Source organism: Apiospora aurea, assembly GCF_038362705.1.
Source record: "Apiospora aurea strain CBS 24483 chromosome Unknown utg000005l_segment0_segment0, whole genome shotgun sequence".
Taxonomy (NCBI): Eukaryota; Fungi; Ascomycota; class Sordariomycetes; order Amphisphaeriales; family Apiosporaceae; genus Apiospora; species Apiospora aurea.
The window spans coordinates 2,259,591-2,271,109 of record NW_027117392.1 but is presented as its reverse complement, the minus strand read 5'-3'; the positions used below and the strand labels follow the sequence as shown (position 1 = coordinate 2,271,109).

Sequence of the window (11,519 nt, the reverse complement as noted above, 5' to 3'; positions counted from 1 at the left end):
GTGCTCTTGGGTGCCGCCGATGAGCATCGGGGTTTGTATTCATGTCCCATGGGAGACACACACACACACACACACACACACAGCCCATTCTAACCGCCTGCCTTACCGACGCAGATAAGCTTTGCCGGCAGCTCCTCGCCTGACGTTATTTTGATTTGATTAACCGCCTACGCATGCTGCGTTGGCTACATCACCCAACATACCTACCTAGCCTTACGTACAAGTACGCACGTCCACAGCAGACGCAGCCATCGCGTTCCAATATGTACCTACCTTATGCCCAAGATAGAAGTAAGTATGCATGCCCCATCTTGCCCATGTAAGACGGAAAAGCAGCCGGGTAGACTAATAAGGGGGGGACTCTATACGGTGGAGGAGCCGGTCCAGCGAACAAGGATGTGTTGATCATTGACCATAATGTACCGAGTCTACTGTCTACTGAGTGGTCTATGTGGCCCATCGTATCAATGGTTGATCCAGTCACTTCCTGCCGACCAACCTACCACCCAAGTCGCATTGCGGTATTGATTGATGTGTGCAAAGACAGCGCATCACCAGGGACGGGGCATGAGACCCATGGTACATGACTTGTTGTCGCGCGAGACAGCTGCATCTTGCCAAGATGGCTGGCAAGCCGACTGCGAGACCCTCGATTCTGAAGTACTCCCCCCCCCCGCCCGCCCGACACCGTCTGTATCAAGTGCCCCTCATTCCCACCACCAGAAAAAAAAAGCCCGCCGCTAGCCCTGATGTGCTAGGTTGGACGTACAGTAGGTAGGCTCAGGCAGCTCTCTTGCCCGGGCTGTCTCTTTCTAAGGGACGGACACCGGCGCTACGGGTCTTGTTTATATTCTATTCCTGGCTGGGAACGCTCCTCTTTGCTTGAAGTTCCCTTTGATCACATCGCCTCGAGCCAGCAAATCCCCAGAAGGTCTTTCTGCATCCTGCCTTTCAAGTCAAGCCCTTGTACGGTTCACCAGACACGCCCAGTTGCATCGGTCGGCTAGTCTGCCCTGCCCTGCTCTACCCTGCCCTGCTCTACCCTGCCCTGCCCCGCCATCAAATATACGAGCAACGCCCGGTGGCTATCGAGACGGGACTAAAGAATTTGGGTTGCATCATTTCACGGCTGCCTCTTGTGTCGTCAAAAGTCGGTACTGCCTAACCAAGACAATCACGCCCGGCGATAACACCTGGCCTCAGAAAGCGGAAAAGAGAACACAGCAGCATCATCTCTTCGATCCTTGCTGCTCTCCCAGACGAAGGGCGTCTTTGTTTTCTCCGGACCCGAGCTCTTCATCATTTGTCCGAGTTCAACAACCGAAACGTCATCAACTACCTGACCAAAAAACGCCCCGAGCTCCCCCCAAGCTCTACAAAACACTACGGGCGTGTCGCATATAGTCAACGACGACTGCACCGCCGTCGCGTTACGCACACAAACACACTTACACTACACCTGGCAACATGGCGACCTTTGTCGAAGAGCTGTGGCGTTCCATCTTCACCCCGGGCACCACGCCGACGCTCCTGATCGCGACCAACGCGACCTTCGCCGCGCTGCAGCTCGTGCTTTTCGGCCTCCTCATCGGCACGCACAGCATCCACTTCGTCGTGCTGTCGGTCATCTGCGGCGGCCTGTGGTGGTCGATCAACTGGTTCGCGGTGGAGCTCAAGAAGGAACAGGCGCGCGAGGCAGAGGCAAAGGCCAAGGCGGACACCATAGCCCGCCAGACGGCCGACGAGAGCGACGAGACAGAGGTCGAGACGGTCGGGACTCCGGTGCGCAAGCTCGGGCCCAGGATCTCGGCGAGTAAGGAGGTCGAGGTGGTAGAGCAGGTTGGCGAGCTGAAGCTGCGGCCGGAGCCTTCGCCCGGTTCGAAATCGGGTGTCAGCACGGAAGACGAGTGGGAGAAGGTGTCGGAGAATGAGACGGAGAAGGACAAATAATCTGGCCAGTGGCACCCCTGTTAGCTGTTATATATCCTTACCGTCAAGCCATGATCTGGGCATTAACTGCGCCAGTTCTACAAACATCCCGGTTATCTTGATTACCAAATCACAACACTTGACTTTATCAATCGTACGCTGTCCAGCTTATTGCCATGCTAGGCCATAGTGATTACATACCTAGCAATGCCTGAGTGCTTCTTCTATCAGTAGGTATCTTGAAGTTACCGAACCACCACCAACCTTTCCACGGCTAACACAGTAGCTATCCCCGGTTACCCCATCCACGCCGGAACCATTGGCTTGAGTCTCTTCTCTGAGCTTACTCTACTGGCAGGTACTATGTACAGGTTGCTACCCAGAGTATGGTGTTGGTTATTCCAACTCGGCGTTTTCATGGGCGGGGTCACGTGAGTACAAGACAGTGCGCAACTCACTACATAGACTGTGCTCTGTGAAATTTCCAGGCAGGGAAGCTCAGAGCTACCACACCTCCAGTTCTACGCGACCGACCAGCAAACCGCGAATCAATCACTACACCTGCGTCATACCACACCGCAGCAGGATCAGCCAAGATGAAGCTCGTTAGGTAAGAACTACACCGCGTTTCCCTTTCTTGCACGATGCGTGCTAAAGCAAACCTTTCCAAAGGGGGGAACAAAGCTACGCAAGGCTGACATGCACTCGCCAGATTCTTGATGAAATGTGCCAACGAGACGGTGACGATTGAGCTCAAGAATGGTACGTTATTCCTTCTCTTGCGCTTGCTACGGCACAGAGCGCCTCCTCTCCCTCTCTGCATTGCATCCCCGTCCCGAAGACTAACTCGATCTCTTCGTCTCCCAGGCACCATCGTACACGGCACCATCACATCGGTCTCGCCCCAAATGAACACGGCGCTGAAGACGGTCAAAATGACGGCCAAGGGTCAGGACCCCATCTCGCTCGACACGATGAACATCCGCGGCTCGACCGTCCGCTACTTCATCCTGCCCGACTCGCTACCCCTCGACACATTGCTCATCGACGACTCGGTCAAGCCCAAGAACAAGGCCCGCAAGGAGGTCGCAGACCGTGGCGGCGCCCGCGGTGGCGGCAGAGGACGCGGCATGCGCGGCGGCGGTCGGGGACGCGGCCGGGGTCGGGGAGGCAGGCCTTGAGGAGGATGGACTTGGTAGAAGTTATTAAAGCGTTAAGGGACTATTCACCAGGGATAAAAAAAAGAATTTGGCGCCCTGAAAACATGCAATGAATGGCGTTTAAGGGGGGTTCACATGTTTTGCTACTTGGACGGAAGAAACTCCTTCGTGTTGATACAACCAAGATTGGGGCGGCTGGTATGGCTCCCTCTCTTTTCTGTTTCTTATTTTTTTGCACCTGTAGGGTTGGGATCGCCAAACTGGCCGCAATTAAAGGAAGAACAAAAATAGAAATGTGTTGACAAACCCCAATGCTTGAATTTCCGCCCTCGATCCTCTTGACATACTACTGCCACTACGAGCTCTCTTGCTCCTCCCTCCAGATCCTGACGATCTGCAGCTTCTCCCAGCCGGCCTGCTTCCCGCTCGAGCCCACCGTTTCGGCCCGCCACTCGGAGCCGAACCCGCGTACGCGCTGCTTGACGGCCTCGGGCTTATTCTGCGCGCACAGCAGCACGTAGGCACACCCGCGGCGCGGCGCCAGCACCTCGCCGAGCCGCCCGATCAGCAGGTCCGTGATCTCCATGCCGTCGGCGCCGCCCGCGTACGACAGCGACAGCAGATACGAGTCGTCCTGGAACGTCGGCGCGGCCTCGGACGTCACCATGTCTGTCGCCGTCGGCTGCCGCGGCAGCTCTTCCGTGGGCACGTACGGCGGGTTGAAGATGAGCACGTCGACGGAACCGTCGCGGAGAGGGGCGGTGAGGTCGCCTTGCACGGCGCCTAGGAACGTGCCGCTCTTGGGGCTAGAGGTGGTGTTGGCTGTCGACGACGTTGATGGGGACGATGATGATGTGACATCGGCTGCGGCTTTCCGTACCGTTTCCCGCGTCGCGGCGCAGGCGTAGCGGTTCACGTCGATGGCCGCGGTGAGCACCGACGAGGTCCCAAAGATGTGCGATGCGTGGGCGTTGACGAAGCCAACCACGACCCCGGACCCGGGTCCGATCTCCACTACGAACGGCGCCGGGACGGTTCCGGCCGCCGTCGGGGTCGTGGTAGCATCGGCGCGGTTGCCGCCAAAACGACATCTCAAGAACACCATCTCGCTCTCCGAGGATAGCGTATCGAGCAGCAGGTACGAGTCCTCGGCAGGCTCGTACACGCGCTCAAACGCTACATGCGAGGTATCCGGGGTGGGCAGCATGAGGGTGGCTTTTTTTCCCTTCCTTTTCTTTTTACTCCTTTGGTGTGCGCGCCGAGTGGCACCGACAAATCTTCGGTTTCGGGGGAGAATGGGAAGCGCTACAATTCGCTGGGGTCATGTAAGAGCGGGTTGACTGACGGCCGCTGATTAGCTGCAGAAACGCAAAGGGTTTTTTTCCCCCAATGCTAAAATGGCCAGTCAATAAGCACGTGATTGACCTCTTATACAGGTCGACGGCCACCACATGGTGGAAAGGCACGACCAAGTGCATGTACGTAAATGCAAGTGATGGAGGTCTTTGATGGAAGAGAACTGTCTGTCCCCGAAACAACGCTACCATGGCCCCCATTTACCCCAAACACTCCATCCCGACGATATCCCAACTCCCCGTATGCTCCCTGCCCCGATTCCTGTTCCGTCTTCTTCCTTTGCGGCACCCATCGTCATCACATAACGCTACAGTCCACTCCGAAGTCCCTCCGGTCCGGTCCCACCCCCACCGGTACCGGTCCTTGATGTCGAGGATCATGCGGATCGTGTTCTTGTCGTAGAGCCCTGGACGCAGACAGGCCGGGCACAGCGTGTCGACGGCCACGACGGGCGACTCCTCGCGCACCTTGCCGTCGCCGAAGGTGTCGCAAGTGTTGAACCCCAAGCCCGGGTAGCACGCCGCCGCGATCTGGAACCAGTGGTGGCCGCAGTCTCGGGAGCGAAAGTGAGTCGTCTCGCACATTCTCTCCCCTCTCTCTCTCTCTTCCTACTATGCTGTCCTAAAGGTAGGTAAGTACTGCACATGGGATACGGACTGGTAATGTTGTGAAAGGGGGGGGGTTGGCGGACCGTTCACCTCCGTTTCTGGTTCGCCGCTTGTCAGAGAAGTAGACTTATAGCGGGCAGGTCGGTTATCATCCCAGTAGCCGTTTTGGATATCGCTTGAACAGCCGACTAGCTGTGCCCACTTCGTGGGTCGATATTGTGCCTGATGGCTGTGACGCTTGTGTAGATTTAACCAAATGCCGCAGGGGGAGGGAATTTTGGCGGCAGAAGAGTAGAAAATGCCACTGTTTTCTGTTTTTGTGGAGGGCAGTGTCTGCAATTGCGCGACCGGTAAATGCCAGTGGCAGTCCCAACGCGATATGAAGGAAGGCGCGTTGGGTAAACGAACGGTGAGTTGGTCGAGACCTGTCACAGGGTGTACATTAACCGTCAAGATAATTCATCGTTTCCATGCGTGTCGAGCCACGGGCCATCACGGGCCGTCACTTGCTGTGATGGTTGCTCAGCAGGCAGCAACACTGGGTAAATCAAACATTCTATAAGTACATATAGGTACTTTTAATATGTGGCGTATTCATGCCATGAACCAAATCCGTGACGGGTACGTAACAACATCGGAAGTCCGATCTGGACAGCACTCCAAGGCGCCGTTTCTAATCGTCGACCTCGTCTCTATCGGTCCGATCAACGTCGCGCAAAGTCCCTGTCATTCCACTTGTCTTCATGCTGCCTTCCTCGAAAGACCCATCATCACCACCCAGTGCATTGGCACACAACTCCTCAAGCATTGCCTCCATCCTGGCAGAGGTCTGCTCCAGCGAACTTAGCCGATCATGGACCTGGTTGACTTCACCAGACTCGTTAATGATATCCCGAACCTGCTGGTCGAGTTCTCCGTAGGGTGCAATCGAATCCCTCCTTGCTGGCGGCTTCAATACAGATGTACGCCGGCTCCCTTCGCTCTTGTTTTCGTCACTCGGCGGGAACTTGGGCAAGGCATCATGCGCCCCGCTCTGCTGTCGAACATACTGCCGCCGAATCATGTGATGTGTCAGCTCGTCGTCGACGGCAATATCGTCCTCCACTGAGTCTGGCGGTGCTATCGCGAATACTGTTTGAATGTCGCCGTGAGTTGTGATCCTCCACCTCTCCCAGAACCATCCCCTAGTAGCAGCCCTTGCTTTCTTGGACTCGGGCCATAGTAGACGTCTCTCGGCAATCGCAACGAGCAATAGGATAGGAAGGTTGATCGCTCGTACGGTGGCCACGTGGATTTTGTGAAACCATCGTGCATTGACCAGGAACTTCATCGGGAGTAGAACAAACATGGCGATGATGTTGAACGGGGGTGGGTAGGCAAAAATAGCATCGGCCTTGACACCCTCCAGTGTCAGGACTGCACGGCGAAACTGGATCTCGGCCGTGGCGTTTGTAACAATGGTGCTGAAGGTATTCGATAGCATCGACACGAGAATCGTCAGGAACAACGTGTTGCCCAGAAATGCAAAAGTGATCATCAAGGTCGGCCCAAGCAACCAATGGAACTCGGTCTATACGAACAGGTTAGACAAAGCAGACACCACCTAGGTGCCAGGTGACCTTACCGAACGCTGTACTCCTGTACCATCCAGCCCGAACCAAATCCACAACATCCATTTACTGATCGTTCTGATTGGAGGTTGGTAAGTAGGATAATCAAACAGCACGGAGGGAAGACGTACATCAATCTATGACGACCTTCGGCAAGCCACACCATGGACAGAAGGAAGCCCAGGAAGCACCAGCATGCCAGAAACGTGAGGAGGATGAAATTGGCCATCATGGATCGCAACGAAAGGAATACCAGGTTGTCGGACAGGAGGTTGAAAGCCAATCTAGGGACCAGGAAAGGTGCACCCATCGCTAGAACATCGAGGGCTTGCTGTCCATGGTGAAATTCACCTTGCCTCCAACCGTGCAGTCTCAATATCAGATAACCCCAGTAGACAATCGCGAACATGACGTCGAGAAAGGACCACAGGTTTTGGGTGTATACACCCCTTGGATCGGTTAGTCAGGGCCCCTGGATTGTTTTCAGTCGACACTTACCACCCATGTTCCAGTATCGTTGCAAACTGGTCAAGAACCCAACCAAAAGCATATACCGCGAACGCGATTTCATACCAACTGAGATACTCCGCATTCCGCTCTGCCATGAACAGCAGATAAAGAAATAGTAAGAAGATAAAATGAAACAGCTCCAGGATATTTCTTGTCCGTGGAACGATCAGTCTATACTGGTTCAGCAGAGGAGCTTCACGCGGGTCGTAAAGTGAAATGGGCTTTTGCTTGTAGCGATCGGGGATAATGTCCAAAAACGTGGACGGAGTATAAACAATGAGGCCGGTGTAGATAGCATCGGTACTGTTATTTTGTGTTCAGCAGTTGCCCCCCGATAGTTGCAGCAGACGCACGACTTACACTCTCTGACAGTAACTAGAGCTCAGGAAGTACTTGCTTTCGCTGAGAATGGCAATCTCCAAAGCCGGCAATGTCCGTCGCAGCTCCCATGAGGCGGACACAGCCGCCTGTCGACGGACCTCCTCCGGGGCATTCTGAAAAGGTTCAAAGCCAGCCACAAGAATGTTGGCAAGTAACAAAAGGCCGTCCGGGCCTGGATTGTCCTCGCCGAAGCGCCTCAGGATACGGGTGGCGACAACCTCACAGAGAGTTGCGCGACTGACATATACATTCTGGCGGTTGTTCAGATGTTGCTGCTCGTGGAGGAACTGTGCCCGATTGACGAGGAGGCAGTATACTTGGAAACTGTTAGTAACTGAATCAGGGTTCCGATCTAATGTAACCAGCAAGTCATGCCGGTCGCACAAGATCTGCGCGAAAAAGAGGGTTGCCAAGAAACGGCTGCATACCTACCTATAGAAATGTCGTCCAATTCATAGAGCTTGTCGACCAAGGGACGGACGACGGAGATGTTGAGACGAAGGTCTCTTAATTGCTCAATCGTCAGGTAGTCTTCCACAATCGACACGACGTCTCGCCGAATCCGGTGGATGTTGGTATAAACAGGGAGATGGGCATGGGCGTTTGTGTTACAGCTGAAGAACTGCTCGCCGTCCATCGAGTGGGCGAAACGAGCTCGTGAGAGCAGCGGCCGCCGCTCTTCACGCTCCATGTTGGACGTGTTCTGGCGCGTTACGGCTGGCCGCTGGCGCGCTTCGCGGTGGCCCGTCATGATGGATTTCAGTATATCGACGGGTGAAAGTCCAGGTTTCTGCCCATGCCGTTGCAATTGAGATATATACTGCGCCGGAGCGGTGAATGCAGGCTGGGATGCAGGCAGTTTGGACTTCGGAGGTCACCTGTTTGTTGGGTGCAGCAGCGACCCTCCGTAGTGTGCGACGAATGATCACGTGCGTCTCAATGGCCCTTCTCAGGATGAAGTTTGCTGAGTGACGAAGGAGTTCATGCACGAACGAGGCAAGATTGAGTGTGGGAGCGTTTAGGGTGTGGGCAAAGTAGGACGATCAAGCGCTGGCCCGCGAAGTTTTGCAGGATTTCGCGAGGTATATTGGATCCGAAGCAATACTCCCCCCCCAAAGTTGGTTGGCGAGAGCTCTTCTGCTGTGTAAGGTTGCCGGAGGCTGGGAACTTCTTGGACAGGAACAAAAGACCTATAGAGCCTACCTATGATTGTTCCCATATGTACCCAATGCAGTTTGCGATACTCAGCAAGGTGTTGTGCAGAAGAGCAGTGGACCACGTCAAGATGCCACAAGAGTGCAGCGTGGTGTTTCGATTGGGTGGAACAGAGATCTACTTTGCTACTTTACCTACATGCAGGCATGGTTGTGGTCACTGACGTCAAAGTGCCATGCGCGGCATAGGTTCGTTCAAGCGTGAACCACTGGAGTCTTGTACATTGACCCTGCAATGCTGATGCATATCCTCCATATCATTGCCTAGGTACCTACATAATACTGAGCATCTCGTCTGTTGGCGGCTTATGGAATATTTGTTTGCAGCCAAGGCCCAGTCTGGGCCAGGCCGATGCCCCGATGGCCCGATGCCCATATGGCGGCGTGGGTTGAAGTGGGGGGTTCAACTCAGCCGAAGCGGCGGTGAGTCTGTCTGCTGGTTGTGTCCGCTACCGTTAAATCTTCCCCAGAACGGGTCGTCGCAAGCAGTGGCCTGAGGCATTATTGTATGCGATTAAGGTACAGGTTACCCTTTAAAAGTTTATTAATTTTTAATCTTTGTTGTCACAGTTGCAGCAATTCGGGAGGCAAGGCTACAGGTTATTGCTTTATTGTGGAAAACCGAAAAAGATGGGGAAAGAAGGAAAAGGTCCAGCCTTGCCGGGAGGATTTCCTTATCTAAATAGGTGGGGAAAAGTCAGGTGGCGCTCGGGCCATCTCTCGCACGCCCTGCCCCACTTTGGTTGGCAAGGCCACCAAAGGCCTTTTCCCAAGGTGCGCCGTAGCAAATATTAAAAAAGTAATTAATTATTTAAAATATTAATAAAATAACTCTATTAATATAAAATTATACTAAAAGCTCGTCATAGCGTAAAAAAGTCTATTTTTATCGGATGTAATCGGTATAAAAATACGGCTGATCTAAAAAATTAACAATCTTTCAAGGGGTAACGTGTAGCAGCAGCACGCAACCTGCCCAAAGGAAAATCTTTGGACGGACGGGAAGTAACAACTACAACGCCATTGTCTCCAAAGGGCGCGATATCTCGGAAACGCAACACTCAGGTTGCTGTTGGACGAATCCACGTGGCGCCCACCGTTGCGCACTGCGACGATGCCATGGCCCTTCTCACGATCCGATGCCAGCAAGGACAAGAGCACCGAAAGGCGCCCTATCTCCTGGGCTGACAGCCTCAATGGCACCGATTGGCAGCACTTCCAGGACCCGCGGAATTGGGTCCCCACGGTTCTGGTGACGACGACAGTCCTCGTTTCTCTCCACATCTACCGCTCCTACCTGCGTCGCATCCCGGGTGCTGGCTATGTCAAGCCCAGCTCCTTCCGCAATCGTAGCATCTTTGGTCAGGTCACGAGCGTTGGCGATGGCGACAACTTCCACATGTTTCACACTCCTGGCGGAAGAATGGCCGGTTGGGGTTGGTTGCGCAACGTCCCCACGAAGAAGGTGGAATTGAAAAACAAGACGGTCAGTTCGGGCCAAACATACCTAACTTGCGATGAGCTCGGCCCTGACAGCCCGCCCCCAGATACCCATACGTATCGCCGGCATCGATGCCCCCGAAGGCGCACACTTCGGCAGACAGGCCCAGCCCTTTGCGACAGACGCATTGGCATGGTTGAATGAGTATCTCCTGGGGAAGCGGATTCGGGCCAAGATATACAGGCGCGACCAGTATGATCGAATTGTGGCGACGGTCTTTGTACGCCAATTTTTCATCCGACGAGACGTCGGCTTCGAGATGCTGAAGAGAGGCTTGGCAACTACCTACGAAGCCAAGTCGGGCGCCGAATTCGGTGGCCTGGAGGCAAAATACAAAGCTGCGGAAGCCAAGGCAAAGGCCCAAAAGCTGGGTATATGGGGCGGCATACCAGAGCACTTTGAGTCTCCGCGCGATTACAAGACGCGGATGAATGCAGAAGGCAAGATTGAAGCATAAGACGGCGTCGCCGTCCAAAGCCCACTATCAGAAGGCGCGAGGAACACCAGACACGATCATGCCGATTCTGTTCTCGACAGTTTCCTGTAACCACTGCGCCCAATGCAACCGCACTCGGTATCTAAGCAGCCGTTGCGCATGTCGTTGAAACTCTTATCTCCCTTCCTCTTTTGTGGCGTGCACAAGCTAGGGGTTTCCCCTGGGCTCCTAAGAATTCAATACATCTGCCTACATGGCTATACGTCGACGAGATATAGGATACATCTTAAGATTGAGGAGCCGCATTCTTTGTCGATGTATTAGATCAACACAGCCATGTGCCACTTGAGGGCATGATAATCCAAGCATGCAGCCAGCAATGCCACGGTTTCCCGCGAGGATGTACTTCTGAAACATCGAGGTAGTGGGAAAAAGCATGTATAGTCAAGCAGGTCTCACCCCTAGAATATATCGCTGGTATTAACCTGGGCAGGGCAAATAATGCCTGGATGTCCGGTATGCGTGCCGAATGATCGACACCCACATTCTTTGATCCGCCATTTAAACTCCAATTGACTATCGAACAAGTTCTCACTATCTGCCACGGGGTACGGGAGAGTTTAAAGTTGAGCCTTGTCAGAACTGTCAGAAAGAAACAAGCGCCGCATAAGACACGTCAAGTCCATAGTTTGGTCAGGAGGCTCAGCCTAAAGCAAAACAGACCGGGTAGACAGATGCAGTGACATGATACTTACACAGGCAGCAAAAGCATGTACCTCATTGCCTATCAGTACATGTATTTCATGTAGGAACT

At 54.0% G+C, this 11,519-nt stretch overlaps 6 protein-coding genes across 6 annotated transcripts; 3 read left to right on the top strand and 3 right to left on the bottom strand.

The window, feature by feature from the left end:
- Window positions 1-1,467: 1,467 nt before the first annotated feature.
- Window positions 1,468-1,950, top strand: PG986_007263 (uncharacterized protein; the record flags this gene model as incomplete). Its single annotated transcript, XM_066843485.1, has 1 exon — window positions 1,468-1,950. The coding sequence occupies one exon, from the start codon at window positions 1,468-1,470 to the stop codon at window positions 1,948-1,950; it is 483 nt and encodes a 160-aa protein (XP_066699597.1).
- Window positions 1,951-2,525: 575 nt separating this feature from the next.
- On the top strand, window positions 2,526-3,110 carry PG986_007262 (small nuclear ribonucleoprotein Sm D1; the record flags this gene model as incomplete). The annotated part of the gene is made up of 3 exons (XM_066843484.1): window positions 2,526-2,539; window positions 2,642-2,691; window positions 2,797-3,110. The coding sequence occupies 3 exons, from the start codon at window positions 2,526-2,528 to the stop codon at window positions 3,108-3,110; spliced, it is 378 nt and encodes a 125-aa protein (XP_066699596.1).
- Window positions 3,111-3,444: 334 nt separating this feature from the next.
- PG986_007261 (uncharacterized protein) lies at window positions 3,445-4,296 on the bottom strand (the record flags this gene model as incomplete). Its single annotated transcript, XM_066843483.1, has 1 exon — window positions 3,445-4,296. The coding sequence occupies one exon, from the start codon at window positions 4,294-4,296 to the stop codon at window positions 3,445-3,447; it is 852 nt and encodes a 283-aa protein (XP_066699595.1).
- A 349-nt stretch (window positions 4,297-4,645) lies between these two features.
- Window positions 4,646-5,029, bottom strand: PG986_007260 (uncharacterized protein; the record flags this gene model as incomplete). Its single annotated transcript, XM_066843482.1, has 1 exon — window positions 4,646-5,029. One exon carries the CDS (start codon window positions 5,027-5,029, stop codon window positions 4,646-4,648), a length of 384 nt encoding a protein of 127 aa, XP_066699594.1.
- A 697-nt stretch (window positions 5,030-5,726) lies between these two features.
- PG986_007259 (nonselective cation channel) lies at window positions 5,727-8,305 on the bottom strand (the record flags this gene model as incomplete). The annotated part of the gene is made up of 6 exons (XM_066843481.1): window positions 5,727-6,623; window positions 6,678-6,741; window positions 6,795-7,112; window positions 7,162-7,476; window positions 7,534-7,906; window positions 7,987-8,305. The coding sequence occupies 6 exons, from the start codon at window positions 8,303-8,305 to the stop codon at window positions 5,727-5,729; spliced, it is 2,286 nt and encodes a 761-aa protein (XP_066699593.1).
- A 1,577-nt stretch (window positions 8,306-9,882) lies between these two features.
- On the top strand, window positions 9,883-10,726 carry PG986_007258 (endonuclease lcl3; the record flags this gene model as incomplete). Its single annotated transcript, XM_066843480.1, has 2 exons — window positions 9,883-10,254; window positions 10,316-10,726. The coding sequence occupies 2 exons, from the start codon at window positions 9,883-9,885 to the stop codon at window positions 10,724-10,726; spliced, it is 783 nt and encodes a 260-aa protein (XP_066699592.1).
- Window positions 10,727-11,519: the final 793 nt, after the last annotated feature.